Source organism: Sinocyclocheilus anshuiensis, unplaced genomic scaffold (assembly GCF_001515605.1).
Source record: "Sinocyclocheilus anshuiensis isolate Anshui unplaced genomic scaffold, SAMN03320099.WGS_v1.1 scaffold1115, whole genome shotgun sequence".
Taxonomy (NCBI): Eukaryota; Metazoa; Chordata; class Actinopteri; order Cypriniformes; family Cyprinidae; genus Sinocyclocheilus; species Sinocyclocheilus anshuiensis.
The window spans coordinates 641712-660639 of NW_015547735.1; the positions used below are offsets into that span (position 1 = coordinate 641712).

General features: G+C 34.8%; 1 protein-coding gene across 1 annotated transcript; it reads left to right on the forward strand.

Annotated features, from left to right (window-relative positions):
- Window positions 1–733: 733 nt before the first annotated feature.
- LOC107704363 (E3 ubiquitin-protein ligase pellino homolog 2-like) lies at window positions 734–14176 on the forward strand. Its single transcript, XM_016507274.1, has 5 exons — window positions 734–1003; window positions 8218–8347; window positions 8429–8530; window positions 12290–12487; window positions 14042–14176. The coding sequence occupies exons 1-5, from the start codon at window positions 930–932 to the stop codon at window positions 14174–14176; spliced, it is 639 nt and encodes a 212-aa protein (XP_016362760.1). The 5' UTR covers window positions 734–929.
- The last annotated feature ends 4752 nt before the right edge of the window (window positions 14177–18928 follow it).

The window sequence follows — 18928 nt, forward strand, 5'->3', positions numbered from 1 at the left end:
AAAAATCAATAGTGATACTAAAATAGCACTAGTGGTAACTTCATTAAAACTAGCAAAAATAAGTTAATTTAAGTTTAATTTTGAGATAAAAAGCGTATTATTTACATTGGCATTTTATTTTATTATATGCAAATGAAAATAAAAACCACGCAGAAAAATGTTCTGTTGTATACAAAGCACATGAACCAAACGTACATGGTTTAAATAATGCACTAAACACTAAAATTAAATTGCCTTTTATGAAATGAAACATTGGTTTAGAGTATTTCCTCTTTAACATGCATTTATATTAGGCTACATTTGTAACATTGTTTTTCTCTTTTTGTGATCCCATGACTACTGAAATATGTCATTACATCACTTCCATCACTTCTAAAGCTATGTTTAGCGTCTCCTCTATGATCCATATTCGATTATGTTCGACTTCAGAATCAGTTTTACACTATTTTACACTGACGTAATGCTCAAAGCGATCCGGGACACGTGACTGAGCGCAACGCGGGGGGGCGAGGGATTCACAGATTCGTGAATAAAAACATAAACTTCACTTTAATCCTTCAAGGCTCTCAGATAAAGACGCAAGTCTACGATATGTCACAAAATCAATAATATACAATCATCCTGGACGCGGAAAGAAAGTCAAATGGAAAGAAAGTTATTGCGCGTGTCCCCCGCCGCGCTGATGGTACGGTCCACTCCGCCGCGAGCCACTCTTTGATCCGCCGCCGCTCGCTCAGTTCTGGAGCAGAGGAACGTATTCGATCCGGATTTTCACGTTTTACGGGTCACGGAAGAGCCATGCGCTCGCGACAGCCGCTGTGCGGAGATTGACGCGCGTTTTCCGTCTAAACCAGCGCTCGGTGTGTTTGAGAGGCTCGCGCGGACTCCAGGGCTCGATCCGCGGACCGGAGTAACGGAGCGCAGGTCCCATGTTGCAACCGAACCAACACGACCCCGACCGCTCCAAAGATCTGGTGAAATACGGAGAACTGGTGATTCTCGGGTGAGTGATTCGCGTTTACTACGGATTCACGGTTACCGAGTCTTGATGAATGAATTAATCGGCTTCTGATCTGACCTATAATACCGATTATCGACTTAAAGCATATTTCCATCACATTTACATTAAACACTAGGCTATACATTATTTGTGTTGTTATTAACATCACTAGCATCTCCATTAGTCATCGTGGTTGTGGTTAACCAGCGCATTAGTGTTCAGGAAGGAGGCCAGTGGGAGTGAACCTGTCAATAAAGTTATTAACTAGTACTAGTAGTCCACCGATATTTTTAAATTTAAATATATATATTTTTAAAATTATGGCACATTTACATTATTACTATTATAATGTTAAATAACGTTATTAACTAGCACTTGTAGTCCACCGATATTTAAATTTAAATATATTTAATGATAGAAAACAAGACGTTTAGGGCATTGAATGCTGTTTTTACGCAGTATTTATTAAAAACGCACTAACATTTAATTAACGATATTAAAGATAATAAAAACCAAACGTCCATAAATTGAAAAAAAAACAAAAAAGCGCATGCACAGAACATCTAAGCCTTATTATTATGGCACATTTACATTATTACTATTATAATGTTAAATAACGTTATTAAATTGCACTTGTAGTCAACCGATATTTTTACATTAAAATAATATTTAATAATGATAGAAAACCAGACGTGTAGCATATTGAATGCATTTTTTACGCAGTATTTATTAAAAATGCACTAACATTTAATTAACGATATTCAACGATAATGAAAACCAAACATGTCCATAAATTGTAAATAAATATAATCTTATCTTTAGCATGGCATATTTACATCACATTTATATTATTACTATTATTTACATGAAAACTTTTTGATGATAGAAAACGAGGCGTATAAGAAACTGAATGCTTATTTTACACAATATTTGTTAAATTGCATTACGTTTAGTGTTATGATACCAAACATGTCCATACATTGTAGAATTTTTTTTTTTTTAAATTGTAAATAGAACAAAAATGATTGGAGTATGTTTTACAAGAAAACACAATTTAATTCTTTCAATATTTCACATCCAATTCAATGTGTTTCTATCACAGAATGCTTTCAGTGTACCTTGTTCTGACAAAAATATAATAATAATAATAATAACAAAAAGAAAATATAAAATTACACTATACATTTTTTTTGATGTTATAAATAAAACAAGTACATTTTACAAGAAAACACTGTTTCAGTCTTTCTACTTTTTATATTTCACATTTACTGCATGCAAAAAGTGTGTCTTTTTTAATGTAAGCAGATAATCTCAGAATGCTTGCACTAATGCATTTAGCAGATGCTTTTATCCAAAGCAACTTACAATAGAGGAGCAATTCATCAAAAACATTCATCATTCAGTCTCACAAATATTCCGTGGCTCATTTTGGAACTTTTCACTGAAAGCAGGAACCAAAAATGGCATTGCTGTGAAACCCCCTTTTTAAGAGTGTATAACAATGTCAGCTTTGTTAGAAAGCTGGATTAGGAAATGTGTTATTTGGGTTGAGGGATCAGCCAATCAGGCGCTGGTATCGGCCGAACGATGGCCAGATATCCCGGATTCACGACTCATTCTGAGATATGAGGGTGTTATTAAGCGGAGCGTGAAATGTTTCCACCCACATGTGTCTGTGTCACATCAGGAACTCCTCTGATCTGCACACGCTCAAATCATGCGCCAGCAACATGCTACTAAACATGCAATTACAACACAATCTGAGGAGCACTTCATACGGCTGCATGCATGATGGATTTAGTTGTTGTTATGCTTTGCTTTTGTATTAATATTAATTAATAATGCCACTTGAGAGCAGTTTGAAGTGAAACGGTCTATAAAATATCATTAGTTGTGTTTGCTACAGCATGCATCTGTATTATTATTACTTTATTAAGTGATCAAACTGAACCACATCTACACTCTTCAAAATAAAGCTTCTTCATTGGCATTCATAACATCCGTGGAACCTTATAAGGTCCTTCATAGTGGAAAAAGATGATTATTAAATGATTAAAATGTTCCTCACACTAAGAAAAAAAGTGGTTCTTCCACTTTTTCTGAGTTAAATCCATTGAAGAAGAACAATTTTTGGTTTGCCAAATAACCTTTCAGTGATCAGTTATGAAAAGAAACCCTTTATTTTTCACTATAAAGTGATTCCGTGGATGTTAAAGGTTCTTAATGGAACCATCAATGCCAATAAAGAAGCATTATTAATAAAAGTGTAAGCACTGAAAGGTTCTTTGGGAACCAAAAAATGGTTATTCACTGTAAAAATCACTTTTGAAACATTTATTTTTAAGAGTTTAGAACTTAGAAGATCAATTATTTTGACACAGTTATTGAACTGAATTTAATCAATGCTGTTTGAACTGCATTGAATAATGACACTGCTGTCAGCTCTGTAGAGCTGAAATTGAATTAATTTCATATTTGATGAATTTACAACATATTCCATCCCCAATTTTTTTTATGCATATTTTGTGATATTGCACATTCAATGCTGGATGGTAATGCCAAAATGCACATCAAATCTTAAAATGTGCATAAAAATCTTATGCACTCAATTGAGAAGTCGTCATACGTGTAAACTATGATAGAAGCAGATTTACCAAATAAATTATTTGATGTGCATCAAAAAGTCATGTGACTTTGCCTCAACAGATAATAACGAACTGCTAACCAGCGGGCCGATCGCATTAAACATGCATATGAAACGTTGGTTTAGTCGTTCTGAAATGCCTGAGCCAAAGTCGGCGTAATGGCATCCCAGAATATCCCACCCTCCAAATACAAGATAACATGTGTTTATTGCATTTCATCTGCAATGCGAGCCACTTATTATGCATGAGAAAGGAGCCAAAACTTCCATTTTTCTTTCTGATATTTGGCGCTAGTTTCACAGGAAGTAGCTGTTTTGTTGTCTCAAACTCATTGAATGCTTTATTTTAGGTGTTTTATGCGATATTCCAGTTTTACGCATTAAATTTGGGATGGAAACATCCTGTTTTATTTCTGTGAAGCTGCTTTGAATCAATCTGTATTCGGGATGCAAGATATTATCGTAATCAGCCGATAATGGCAATAACATTAAGATTGTATTTCTGATTAAATAAAGCAGTAATTGATGTCGTAAAATCATGAGTATGTTTTGATTTAGAGGTCAGAAGATATAGCTTACATTAATAAAAATCACAAACATGACACTTGTAAATTAAATAATTTTATATATACAGATTTATTTATTAATGTGTAATATATATATTTTTTTCTCTTTTTTTCAAACAGATTATGAGCTCTGAAAGATTTTCAGAATGTTTACAACTTTTTTTATTTAGACCGTCTACAAATGTTAAATCTTTAAATAAAATGATTGATTTATAGTTGATTTATAATTATTTTCAAAGCTTTCAATGTACTCTCATTATAAAAGAACGTCATTATTGTTTATTTAATTCTAACAAATACGTTATTGTTAAAAACTAACCAAAATTAAAAAAAAAAAATTGTTTAGAATCTCTGCAGCGGAGACACTTGGTGTTGTTTAAAAACAAAAGGAAATATACCGGTATCGGCAAAATGAGTTATATCTGCATATTGGATATCGGCAAAATCCAATATCGTGCATCCCTAATCTGCATTGTATAAAGCGCTATATTAGTGATTTGACTTTTGGTCCAGAGAGTGAGAACCCCATAGCAACGCCCTGGCAACCACATAGCAACGCCCTGGCAACCACATAGCAGCGCCCTGGCAACCACATAGCAGCGCCCTGGCAACCACATAGCAACGCCCTGGCAACCACATAGCAACGCTCTGGCAACCACATAGCAACGCCCTGGCATGTCATTGTTCTGTGCATTGTGGCTCAACATGAACACATGCATTGGTGCATCTCAACAGAAACCCACTGTCAGGTCAGAATGCCACTATATAGAGGAAGAAGAGGTGTTTGAATATTTCATTGTGAGTGTGTGTGTGTGTGTGCAGTGCTGAAGTGCCACTTTGACCGCTGTGGATGCAGTCGATGCGTTGTTTGCAGCACTCGCTCCTCTGGATGCTCTGGCTTGTTTAACAGCAGAATTGGTGTGATATGTGCATATGCACTAAAATGCACTAAAGCGCTGGGTTTCTGTAAACAAGCGTCAGTGCAAGCGCAGCTGTGAGCGCGTGTGAACAAAAGCGTCTTTCTCCGGCGCGCCGTCTCCTGGACTTATTATGGACGTCACATGCATGCGATTTCCTCTCGATATCCTCAAATCTGGAGTTTCCAGTGCTTCCAGTCCTAATCTGGCACCTCGGTGTCTGAGGGTTTGATCTGGGTTCATTCTGCACTTGGCTCACAATCTGGAGTGAATGTCTGCTGATTTATTAGAGTGAATCTGTTCATGATGACTCTTTATTCAATCATAATTGAGCGATCTGTCATTTACTCACCCTCATGTTGTTCTTTCCTCTATAGAGCATGAAAAGAGATGCTGCTGTGGACAGACATTATTGAGCTCTGAAAAACACCATAAAACATCATATCAGAAGCTTAAATGACTGTGATTTAGTAAAAACCAGAGAAGGCAATAATACCCTAAAAATATGTAAAATATAAAATGTAAAATATAAAATATGCATGCAGATGTACATAAAATACAGCAAAATACATTTTTGTTTGGTTGCACCATGAATAATGAAAATAAAAATATAAATGAAAAAATATATATGTAAATATGCTAAATATAAAAATACAGCAAAATAATTTTTGGTCGCACCATGAATAACAAAAATATAAAGAAAATATATATATGTAAAATGTAAAATATACATGCACATGTTCATAAAATACAGCAAATTCAATAAAAACCAGCACAAATCGAGCACAAACGAACACCACCGGTTTGGAGAGATTTGAAAGGCATGGGGTGGAGAGTGACGTCACTGCCCAGAATTGTTTTTGTTATTTCTATGAAGGGGAAATATATTTGATGTTCATTTTAACAGCACAAACCGGCACAAATCGAGCACAAACGAATGACACCAGTTTTGTGCGATTTAGACGAACTGGGGTGGAGAGTGACGTCACAGCTCCCGAAAATATTTTGGTTATATCTAAGGAAGGAAAATAGATGCAGTGTTTGTTTTAATGGCACAAACGGGCACAAATCGAGCACAAACGAACTGCGCTGGTTTGGAGCGATTTTGGCAACATGGGGTGGAGAGTGACGTCACACGGTCAAAAAATAATGTTTAATATCTCAAACACCAAACCAGCACAAATGTTCGTTTTTGCGGCACAAATCAGCACAAACGTAGCACAAACGAATGGCATAGTTTTGATGATTATTTCTTTTTATGGGGTGCCAACTTCACGGAGGTCTAATAGATGCCTGATATCATCAGAAGTGTTCGTTTATCATTGATGGCGACAGAATTTGTGATACTAATTTTGTTTTTCAGAGTATAAACATGATTTACACGGAAGAGCGATGCAGAAATATAGACTGGGATGTTATGTCTCAAAAAAACAACAACTCAAAACTAGGAGAACTAAGAGATATTTGCTAGACATTGTGTGATATGAAGTTTGGAGACTTACTGTAAATTCACTATATAAATCTAGAACAGTGGCATTTTAATGTTATTTATATACTATTGTAGTTTTAAATTTTGAATTCAATTATTATCTTTACATTTTCAGTTTGCATTTTAATTTTATATTTTTATTAGTGCTGTCAAACGATTAATCGCGATTAATCGCATCCAAAATAAAAGTTTTTGTTTACATAATATATGTGTGTACTGTGTATATTTATTATGTATATATAAAGACACACACATACAGTATATATTTTAAAAATATTTACATGCATATGTATTCATGTAATTTATATCATATATACATTTATTTAATATATAAACATTTTTCTTAAATATATACATGTGTGTGTATTTATATATACATAATAAATATACATAGAACACATATATAATGTAAACAAAAACTTTTATTTTGGATGCGATTAATCGTTTGACGGCACTAATTTTAATTTTTTTTTATTAGTGTTAATTTCGTTTCGTTTTAATTTTTGTTCAATTTTCGTTTTAATTAATTTTATTTCCAGTTAGTCATTTTAGTGATTACATTTAAATCATAAATGTAGCTTTTGAAAGTTTTGAAAAAAGTTTTCACCAGATATTATTAATTTCAGCTTTTTCAATTAACAAAAATGTTGTAATAGATTTTGTTTTAGATTTATTTCCAGTTAGTAATTATACATCTTATACTAAATGAAAATTAGAAATGTTACTCTGGCAACTAAGGGAACTAATGAGTCATCTTATATAAAATTTCAGCTTTATATATTTAAAAAAGCCAAAAAAATAAACAATTGATTAAAATTTCAGTTTTATTTCAGTTAACAAAATTTGTTTTTATTTGTTTTAGATGAAAAATGCAAAACTGTGCAAATTCGATCAGAATCAGTCATTTGTTTTTTTTATAATATTAGTTTATCTTTAGTTTGTTCATAATGTGAATCACACGATTCAAATCGATTAATTCATTTGATCGATGAATCAATCGTGTGATGCTTTGATTTGAGTCCACATAAAAAAAAAGGAAAAATAATCAAGTGGGATGAAGCACCTTTCATTTGTGAAGCAGTTAATTTACTGTTTATCGAGTATAACCAGTTGTTGCACCATTTTCGAAGGTAAAACATATCTATATTGTGATATATTAAAGCAATAAGCCCCAAGAAGCCGTGGTTTACAGTGAATTTATAACAGTTATATTGTTAACTGTTATAAATTCACTGTAAACCACGGCTTCACGGGGATTATTGCTTTTATAAAACGGTTATTCCATATACGTAGTACGGTTTCACAAAATAAAACAGAGCAAATAAAGTGTAATGATATTAATAAAAACAGTATTCTTCCACCAAACAATGTAGCTCCTCAGAAACAGTTGTGGTTGCTACAAAGTGGTTGCCGAGCAACACACAGAAGTAAACAAAGGTGTATGTTACTTTGTAGAGTAATTTACAACAGCTTCGAACGTGGCTCAGCCAATCAGAATCAAGGACCGGAACTCTCCGTTTTATAAGGTTACTCATTCTATGCTATAATGCTGTAAAGCAGGTTGTTCTCCAGTGTTTAGCGTCTGTGCTGCTGTGTTGCAGGTATAATGGCTCTCTTCCCGGAGGAGACCACGGTCGCAAGAGGAGCCGCTTCGCTCTTTACAGAAGGGCCAAAGCGAACGGCGTCAAGCCCAGCACCGTGCACATCCTCAGCAACCCACAGGACAGCAAGGTGCATGCTTCCTTCACGCTTTAGTGCATTGCACGCGGTGCATTGTGGGATAGTGACGCTGCGTCTGACCTTTCGTTGCAGGCGGTGAACAGCAGGGGGCAGCACAGCATCTCCTTCACCCTCTCCAGGAACCAGACGGTTGTGGTGGAGTACTGCCACGATAACAACACCGACATGTTCCAGGTCAAACACACCGATCAGTTTTCTTAGTTTCAGAGTCCAGCAGGTTAAAATAGGAGCATCTAGTTCAGATAAAATGATCACTTCGGTCGGAGCTCCCCAGGGATGTGTATTATCACCGTTATTATTTATGTTATATACACATTCTTGTGTGAGTTCTTTTGACAGACATATTGTAAAGTATGCAGATGATACTGCTTTAGTGAGCCTTTTACATGATGGGGAGGAAGAACATGGGCCTGTTTTAGATTTTAAATTGGTGCGAAAATTCAAATCTCCTCGTAAATATCTCCAAAGCTAAGGAGATGGTTATCGATTTTAGAGAGAAAGAGCAAAGTGTAACCCATCCTACATTAATTAATGGGGAGCAAATTCAGTTAGTAACAATTTGTGACCCTGGAGCACAAAACCAGTCATAAGGGTCAATTTTTTGAAATTGAGATGTAATCAAACATTAAGTTTTGATATATTTACGGTAGGAAATGTACAAAATATCTTCATGGAACATGATCTTTACTTAATATCCTAATGATTTTTGGCATAAAAGAAAAATTTATAATTTTGACCCATACAATGTATTTTTGGCTATTGCTACAAATATACCTGTGCTACTTATGACTGCGTTTGTGCTGCAGGGACACATATATAAATACCTTGGTATAATGTTGGACAATAAACTCAGGTGGGATGCATGGACTGTAAGCTACAACAGAGAATGCACTTCTTAAAGAAATTACTGTCTTTTAATGTCGATAGCACAAAATTAGAGAGCATAGAGAGTATGTACAAAGAAAGAGTGTTAAATAAGGCTAACATAATTGTGAAGGATAAGAGGCATCCTTTATCGTATACCTTTGAATTGTTACCATCAGGTCGACGATATTGTAGGGCTGGGTATCGATTCAGATGTCTCGATTCGATTCGATTCTCGATTTTTTTATTACATTCAGTGAATATAGTTTTAATACAAATGCTATTGATATTTCTAAAAAATGAACAGTAAACATAAGTTTACAAATAGTGAATTAATAAAAAGAAATTAAGCCACATGCCTGTATTTTAAACCTATACTTTTTTTTGTATAGGGTCCTTTTTTAAACAATAATAGGGCCCTATAAAATGTTCTTAATTTTTCTGGTAATCAGATGAAGGCATAAAACATGACGGCAGAAGCTGAAAACACCGCGAGCGTCATCCGCGCTTTAATATGCGTGTAGTAAACAAAACAGTGCGCCGCGCCATCCGCCATTTATTCATTGCGGAAATCATGTCGCCTTATGCGTGATATCAGATGCTTCCGCAGATTTATAGTATTACTGTAGCATTTCACCGGAGCATTGCGAATCACGCGTATGGCCATGATAAGCGCTGAATGAAGGACAGGCTTTCTGTTGTAACATCGCGCAAGATAAACAAGGGTGACATCTAGTGGAGAAGACTAATGATAAGATTCACGTTAATCAGATCTTATTTTAAATGTGTGCTGAAATAAATCCCGGAAAAGATCGATTCGCGGCTTTTGAGAATCAATATCGAATCGACATCATTTTAAAAAACGATTAATAGAAAAATCTATTTTTTTTTGCCCAGCCCTACGATATTGTGTTCCTAGATGTTCAAGAAATAGGTTAAAAGTATCATTTATTCCCCAAGTAATTAAGTTCTTAAAATCTTCTTCCTCTAGTGGTAGTAGACTGGATATTTTAATTAGATTTATCAGTATTAAATTATTGTTTACATCTATTTATTTATATATATGCCTAATGTGAATCGTCAAATGTCTGTGCGAGTATATGCTGCAAAACGCAATAAATAAATAGTGAACTGGATTCAGTAAACGTTGAAACACTAAAAAAAAGTATGAAAAAACAAACAAAACACAAAAATCAGTTTTTAAAAAACATTAAAAGTCATTGCACACCGAGCCCGGAAATTTTTTTCGCATTCATCATCCTAAAAATTCGTCACACACAGAAACCTTGCACACTGAGTCCGATGCGTATTAATTAATCAGTTGCGGAAAAAATTCACAAAACAAATTGAAACAATTCCTCTTTCTTCTTCTCGTTTAAAAAGTCCTGAGATTGCGTAGAGAGGAAGGAGAGTTCTTCTACGGTGGCTCTGAATTGTCAAAACACCTCTCAAAATTAATTGAATCGCAATCGCAGTTTAATTGCAACATATAATCATTGCAGTTAATAGTGTTCACCGTCTGTTTGATTACGTGTAGTTTGTAACTAACTGCATGATTTTTACTGTACATTTCTGCCATAGTCACCACTAATAACCTACTCCTAAATATAATGTAGAAACATACAATTTTCTGTAAAGCTGCTTTGCAACGATTTGGATTGTGAAAAGCGCTAAATTTAATTATTGAATAAAAATTGAATAATGACAGACGAAAGTTTCGGAGGCAGTGTGTAAATGTGATTGACACAACGTGAGGTTGTATTTATTTTTTAACGTGCGAAAATTTCGTATGAGAATTTCGGATTCAGTGTGCAATGACCTTAACAATTCCCGCAGATTAAAACATTGTTTTAGTAAACATTAAATTAAAAAAATTGTTTTAGTAAACGATAATATTTCCCACGCGTTACCAAAATTTAAAATTAAATATATTAATTAGTTTTAGATTCAGGGTGAGATTTGAGATTAAAACCGTTTTTGTTAATTGAAATAAAGCTGAAATAAAATAAAATACAAAATATTACATGGATAAAACTTTTACAAATAAAAATTTGTAAAATTGAGTTTAAGTTTAAGCACTAAAATTACTAGTAAAACTAAACCCAAAATAAAAACAAACTAATAAAAATGTCAAAAGCACATAAAAAAAATACTAAACAAAAAATTTAACAAATTAAAATAACTGAAAATAAACGCTAATTCAAAATATTAACAAAAACTATAATAGTATATAAATCATATGTGTATATAAATAATAATGTATAATAATACTGAAAACATGATTTTTAAAATTGTATTTAACAAATATTTTCTAAAAATTTAATTGTGAATATTTTAAACTGTATTTTAAATATTTGTAATGTTTATTATTTTTAAATGAAAAAACTTTTTTTTTTTAAGTTTCTTCAATTATTTTTGTATTATTATTATTTTTTTTTTTTTTTGTGCATGTGTGTGTTTTCTAGAAGCTCAAGTGGTAGAGCATGACGCAACATCATGGTTTGATTCCCAGGAAAATTCACATGCATGAACAGATAAAGATTTATGCCGAGTACATTTATTTGAGTCAATGCATATGCTTTATTTTTTAAGATGAACTGTTTTTTCCAAGCCATTGTTAGATGCCAGAGTTTCCGGTCATAGCTATGCAAGATTTGCTTTCAAAAACAGTATCATAACTATTAAACTATATCTTGTTTTGGTTTTAAATCTGTATTTAACCTCCTAGTAAGAAGAGGTGCTAAAGTCTAATTTTGTGGTGGCTGTGCTTTAAAATTAAATTATTATAATCTTAATTAAAGTAATGAAGGATTTTGACAGTAATCAGTGTTGAATACTGCTGTAAGGTTAACTCTGCCTGCTTTACATGTTTGAAAATGATTAATAGTTGAAAACAATTGAAATTTAGAGAAGTAATCAAACAGTAATCAGTTTAAAGTAAAGTTACATTACTAGTTACATTTTAGTAACCTGTTACATTTCCAAAGTAACCTTCCCAACACTGACTCCTGGGTCAAACTGAGCAGTCCCTAATATAAGGGTGAGATGTGTGTGATTGATCTTCTGCAGATCGGCCGCTCCACCGAGAGCCCCATAGACTTCGTGGTGACAGACACTCCAGGAGGATCCCAGGAGAGCGAGGACTCGAGCTCGGCTCCCAGCACCATCTCCCGCTTCGCCTGCAGGATCGTCTGCGACCGAAACCCGCCCTACACCGCCCGCATCTACGCCGCCGGCTTCGACTCCTCCAAGAACATCTTCCTCGGGGTCAGTATCACAGCAGGGGTTTGCAGGGGGGCCGCCAATTATTAATAGAAATAATAATATCGTTAAAATATGTAACCATGACCCTGGAGCACAAAACCAGTCATAAGTAGCACGGGTATATTTGAAGAGTTCATTTGCAAAAACCGATAACTTTTTTTGCGCATTCCAAGTAATATCAATCAAACTGCAGTTGGGTTGTTTTGATTAAGTAATAATAACTTAAATACAGGTAATTTACAAAATTAAAGTTAATTGAAAGTATGGTTTTTTTTTTTACATATTAAAAGTTTGTTTTATAGCAAAAGCAGATAACTCCACATTTCATGTTTTAGAGTTTAAAACACACTTGTTTAATCTTTGTAATCTCCTCAGATGACAATGTAGACGCCTGACAAATGTTGTTGTTGTTGTGATCATAAACTGTATGGATGTGATTACACGCAATACACAGAGCTTTTCCCTCAACATTGTAACAAAACGTTTCAGCTTTTATTTTCCTTTTTCACCCTGAAGAAGATATCACAGCTTCATCAAGTTCGTCGAAATGATCCATCCTCGATCACTTTTAGTCAGCTTTGACGAGACTCCTCTCAGCTAGCACGTCTTTTCAGAGTGAAAGTAGCCTTGTCACCTGACCTGAATATAGCGCGCTGATTCGCTAGAATGGACTTATCGGCTTCTGTTCAAAAACAACAAGGGTGCTTGTCGGCTTCTGCTATAAAACGTGAACTTCCGATGCCTTGAAAGTGGACAAAATGTGTTTAGGGATCAGATCGCGCTATATGTGGAGAATAATGCACGGCAATCAGCTCGTTTATCGGTTTTTGCAAATTAACTCTTCATTTGTAGCAATAGCCAAAAATACTAGAGCTGCGATGATAAATCGATGCAGAATTGATTCGTGGACTGATTCTGAGATCTTCCGAATGCATCACGACTCTCTCTGGAATGATTCTGAGCTTATATTTTAACAGCAGATGGCGCTCTACTCTAGTTTTTATCCGCACACTCAAATGCTCACGAAGAAGAGCTGAAGAGCACTTGTGTGTTCAGCCGAGTCTGTAATTTCACCTCGGCTTTTGCTTGCTTAATGCTTTTATGATGCCAGATTAATGTAAACACAGCCCACTGTGAACACCCTTGTGATTCGCTTCAACCTTTTCGAATCTTATGAATGATTATTTTAGGTTTAAGTGTGTGTAAGGATTTGGCTGTTTCTGAAGCATGCAGCGCCATCTGCTGTTCACAACTAAGCTCAGAATCGACTCGAGAAAGAATCGCCATGCATTCGGAAAATCTCTGAATCGATGCTGAATCATTTCTCAATTCGCGATGCCAGATGTGGCATGAATGCATTTACACAGCAAATACATACTTTGATACTAGATTTCGAGTGGGTCAGAGCTCGCATAGTTTAATCTTGCTTTTATTTGTTAAACACGTTGCATTTTGACACTCAATTTTAAGCAGGCACAGAGCAGCCTTAACTATTGCATTTGGGAAATACATTTCATCAACTCATGCACTTTCCTAACTGATGCATCTGTCACGCAGGAGAAAGCAACTAAATGGAAGAATCCGGACGGTCACATGGACGGACTGACGACTAACGGCGTTCTGGTGATGCATCCTGTGGGTTTCCCAGAAGAGCCCACTCTTCCGAATGCATCACGACTCTCTCTGGAATGATTCTGAGCTTATATTTTAACAGCAGATGGCGCTCTACTCTAGTTTTTATCCGCACACTCAAATGCTCACGAAGAAGAGCTGAAGAGCACTTGTGTGTTCAGCCGAGTCTGTAATTTCACCTCGGCTTTTGCTTGCTTAATGCTTTTATGATGCCAGATTAATGTAAACACAGCCCACTGTGAACACCCTTGTGATTCGCTTCAACCTTTTCGAATCTTATGAATGATTATTTTAGGTTTAAGTGTGTGTAAGGATTTGGCTGTTTCTGAAGCATGCAGCGCCATCTGCTGTTCACAACTAAGCTCAGAATCGACTCGAGAAAGAATCGCCATGCATTCGGAAAATCTCTGAATCGATGCTGAATCATTTCTCAATTCGCGATGCATCGATTTATTTTCCCAGCCCTAAAAAATACATAGTATGGGTCCAAATTATCGAATAGCCACTAATGTTTTTAGGTTTAAAAAATGTGTTTTTAAAGTCACGCTGAAACTGAAGTAGCGACAGATCTTTTCTTCCATGTTGCGATGTACATCAGAGTGTAACGGATTAGCGATAAAGAAAAAATGTAGGGCAGGAACTTGGTTCTGTGCATCGGTTGTTGATTGGATGTAAAGATGTGGGCGTGGCTTTCTATGCAGATGAGCTTGAGCTGGAGGGGTGGAGCTTAAAGCCCCGTTCACACCAAGAACGATAACTATAAAGATAACGATAAAGATATTAGTGTCCACACCAGCAAACGATATCGTCTGTTTATTCTAAGCGCTTTAAGAGAGATCCAGTTATGACATTCTGATTATTGATGACATTTTTATAAAATTAAATGTATGCACGCAGGAATTGCTCACTATAAAATCTATGATATGCATTTAGAAAACAGACGGGGTTATTTGTCATTTCATGCTGACTTTAATAATATACAGCTGACTTTAATGCTGTTCTTTACCTGTTGGACTGTCAGCATCCTAAAATACTAGTATGGAAGCTTGTTTATGCCATAAAATGCTTTAGCTCACAATTCAGACTTTTTTTCTCACAATTCTGTGGAAAAAAGTCAGAATTTTGAGATATAGAAGCGGTGAGATTAAAAGCCACAATTACCAATTTACGAGATTTTTCTGAGGAAAAAGTCAGTATTTCGAGATGTAAAGTTTATTCCTCACAATTCTGACTTTATATCTCGCAGTTCTAAGAAAAAAGCTTGAATCGTGTGATTTATTAAATCAAAATTGCAAGGGAAAAGGCAGAATTGTGAGATAAAAAGTCCCAGTTACGTTTTTTTGTTTTTATTCCGTGGCGTAAAAAAAAAACAAATAACAGAATTGCGACACTTAAACTCAGAATTCAGAGAATAAAAAGTTAAAGTTAAAAAGTTATATTTTTTATATTCTGTGACAAAACAAGCTTTAATAGAGACGTTATCTTCTTTAAACACTTTCATAAATTTAACTACTGTCAAGACAAAATTAACAATTGTGTAATCTCACTATTATTATTACCTTACTATTTTTATCGTGCTTGAGCGTTGTATTTTTTAAGGCATCATGGATTTTTCCCACATTTATGCAGTAGGCAGTAATGCATAACGCTTTCTTGCAAAGGTGGCACATAGTGGCGCTTCTGAAGTGGCATTTGTGCATCTTTACACAGACTGTTTAATGCAGTTCAGATGTGGCATGAATGCAAAAGTCCCTTATTATATAATTCTATAGTCTTTAGAGTTGATATTTTGGCTTTATATATGATCAGACACTTGCACTTAACAAATTATGAAAATCATGCTCAAATGGAGTTGGTTTTTGACGAGCGAATGACGGAGATCAGTGTTTTTTTCCGTCATTAGAACGGCCGCATCTGAAGCAGCAAGTTCATCGCATTACGTTTTCATCAATTTACAGGTTAGAAAGTTTTTTTTGTAGCTATATTGGCGCTCAGTTTTATTGGGTTTAATACATTTGGCCAAAATCTCATGATGTAAAAGACGATTGCGCTATGCACAGGATATTTAAATCACACAAAAGTATTGGCTACAACTAGACGGCAAGTGTCTAATGAGTGAGTGACAGAAATAAACATGACTAAACATCTGAAGGCAAGTTAAAAGAAAGAGTACAACTTTACAATCCGTACCCTGTCTCATGTAATCGCTCAATCTGTGTTTCAGCCACGTAAAGACGCCAATATAACGGCTTGTAAACAATATGTCACGTAACGTCACATTTACCTCAGAAATTTTAACCTTCAATATTATAGTAATGTAGTACCAACGGACTCTCATGCATATTTTACAGCATTAGTTAAGAGTATTTTTTTCCTTAAGAAAATTGGGCATGTGTACCTGATATATATCCAAAATAATCGATATTTAATCGAATCGAATCGTGAAATTTGTGTCAAAACCCAGCCCTATCATCCAGTGATGAAACAAGTGAACTATTTATGAGTGAGTCATTGAATAATTCACTCAAACCACTTTTTTATATTAAAAATTGGTGTATTAAATATATTATATTTTAAACGCATGTATATTAAAATGTTTTATCATTCATTCAAATTAACTAAACACTGCAGCAATTCATATTTTGTCACATTATTTTGTTTAGTTCAGAATCGCGATCTCTGTTTGAGACAAAAAAAATCGCGATTCGCAGTTTATCCAGAATCGTGCGGCTTTAGACTGAATATGCTGTGAAACAGTCCGTCTGCAGAGCTTTAAATCCTGAGTGTTTCTAAGCACACGTGTTGTAATGCAGTTAAATGATGTGTTGACCTAATAATAACCACATGCACTCAACACTCGCAATCACAACGGCACTTAATGACTTTGTGAGCCTGCGCACTTCCGCACTCTTAATGTGATTTACAGCTGCAGTGAAAGCTTTCTGAATGATGGCAGATCTGTGAAAGCCTCATTCAGATGTGATTTATTCAGCCGATTAGTTCCTGTTTATATCCACCGTTTGAGTTGAAGATCTGCAGTGAACTGAGAAAGACAGATTTTGGAGAAATAAGTTGTTTAAATGTAACACATAGCATTCTGTTGTCAGACTGCATGATGTGGGGGGAAATGTAACTGCGATTTTTCTGATAAACATGAATTAATAATACAATTTTAAAAAGTTTATTTAATTAATAATACAAGTTAAAAGTTTAAAAAGTTTATTTAAAAGTTATTTAATTAATAATACAATAAAAATCATAATTTTATAGCTCAACTGTAATGAAGCAATTAAACAAAACTAAATAGCCTTATGTTATTTATCTTATTTACACGAGGGCATGTCATTTCTGTCTCTACATTACATGGTCGCGCTCTCTGCATCGCGCACAGCGGAGTTCCGCCCCGATGCGCGCACGCAACACACTCACTCAAACACACTCACACACACAAACACACACAAACGTGCGCACACTCCCACTCCCACTAGTATTTGTAAATATTAAGCCGCAAAACGACTATATAAATATGAATTCTGCGTGTCTATGTGTTAATGAATGGCGCAGACGAGCGGTTTTGTGTACTACTTGTACTGAAGCGCGCTTGGCGCTTCCGGTGATATTAACGTCTGCCGTCTCACTAATGAGGATATAAATACATGAACAACGTCTCCAGAACTGCTCTGAGAGTCACTTCATGAGCATTTGACCGTTTCATCTGAGTAAAACTATCATCATGTCATATACACACAGGAATGTAAAGGTATTCACGGCAACCCATCAAAATAAAAGTTCGGTTTAACTCGAGGGCATTGTCAGGAATATATTACTACTGTTGAGTAGAATGTGCGTAACAGGCTGCTACTACTACTAAAATTATTAAAACCTTATTTTTAAGGAATATTCATACAATATTTCTTCAAATGAAGCTCAGATGTGGCATGAATGCATTTACACAGCCTGTTTAATGCAGCTCAGATGTGGCATGAATGCCTTTACACAGACTGTTTAATGCAGCTCAGATGTGGCATGAATGCCTTTACACAGACTGTTTAATGCAGCTCAGATGTGGCATGAATGCCTTTACACAGACTGTTTAATGCAGCTCAGATGTGGCATGAATGCATTTACACAGACTACATTTTTACTGTTCTTCAATGTTTAATTTAAATTTATTTATGACAGCCACTATTTAAATGTTTATTTTAGTTATTTAAAAAAAACAAAAACGAATTGAAGTAGAAATATTATTATGTAATTGTAACTTTTATTATAAAAACTTCATGAAGTGTAATTTAAGCAGTTGTATAGCATAAAAAATCAGTCAATTTTAACCTTCAATATTATAGTAATGTAGTACCAACGGACTCTCATGCATATTTTACAGCATTAGTTAAGAGTATTTTTTTCCTTAAGAAAATTGGGCATGTGTACCTGATATATATCCAAAATAATCGATATTTAATCGAATCGAATCGTGAAATTTGTGTCAAAACCCAGCCCTATCATCCAGTGATGAAACAAGTGAACTATTTATGAGTGAGTCATTGAATAATTCACTCAAACCACTTTTTTATATTAAAAATTGGTGTATTTTCCAAAAATAACATTTGTTTAATTTTCATTCATTAAAAGATAAATTAAATGACTGTTTTATGCCTTAAATGTAAAAACACAGAATTTCCGAGGAAAAAAATCATTAGGCTATTGTAAGAATAAATAAAACTTGATTTTATGCTTTCAAATAATTAGACATGTTTTGGGAACAATAAAACATAACGTTGGAAAAAATAAAAAATCCCCCCCCCCCCCCCC

Coding starts and splice junctions, on each gene's coding strand:
- LOC107704363 (XM_016507274.1), top strand. CDS start 930: ATGTTGCAACCGAACCAACACGACCCCGACCGCTCCAAAGATCTGGTG. Junction 1,004..8,217: donor GGAGAACTGGTGATTCTCGG/GTGAGTGATTCG, acceptor GCTGTGTTGCAG/GTATAATGGCTCTCTTCCCG. Junction 8,348..8,428: donor GCAACCCACAGGACAGCAAG/GTGCATGCTTCC, acceptor CTTTCGTTGCAG/GCGGTGAACAGCAGGGGGCA.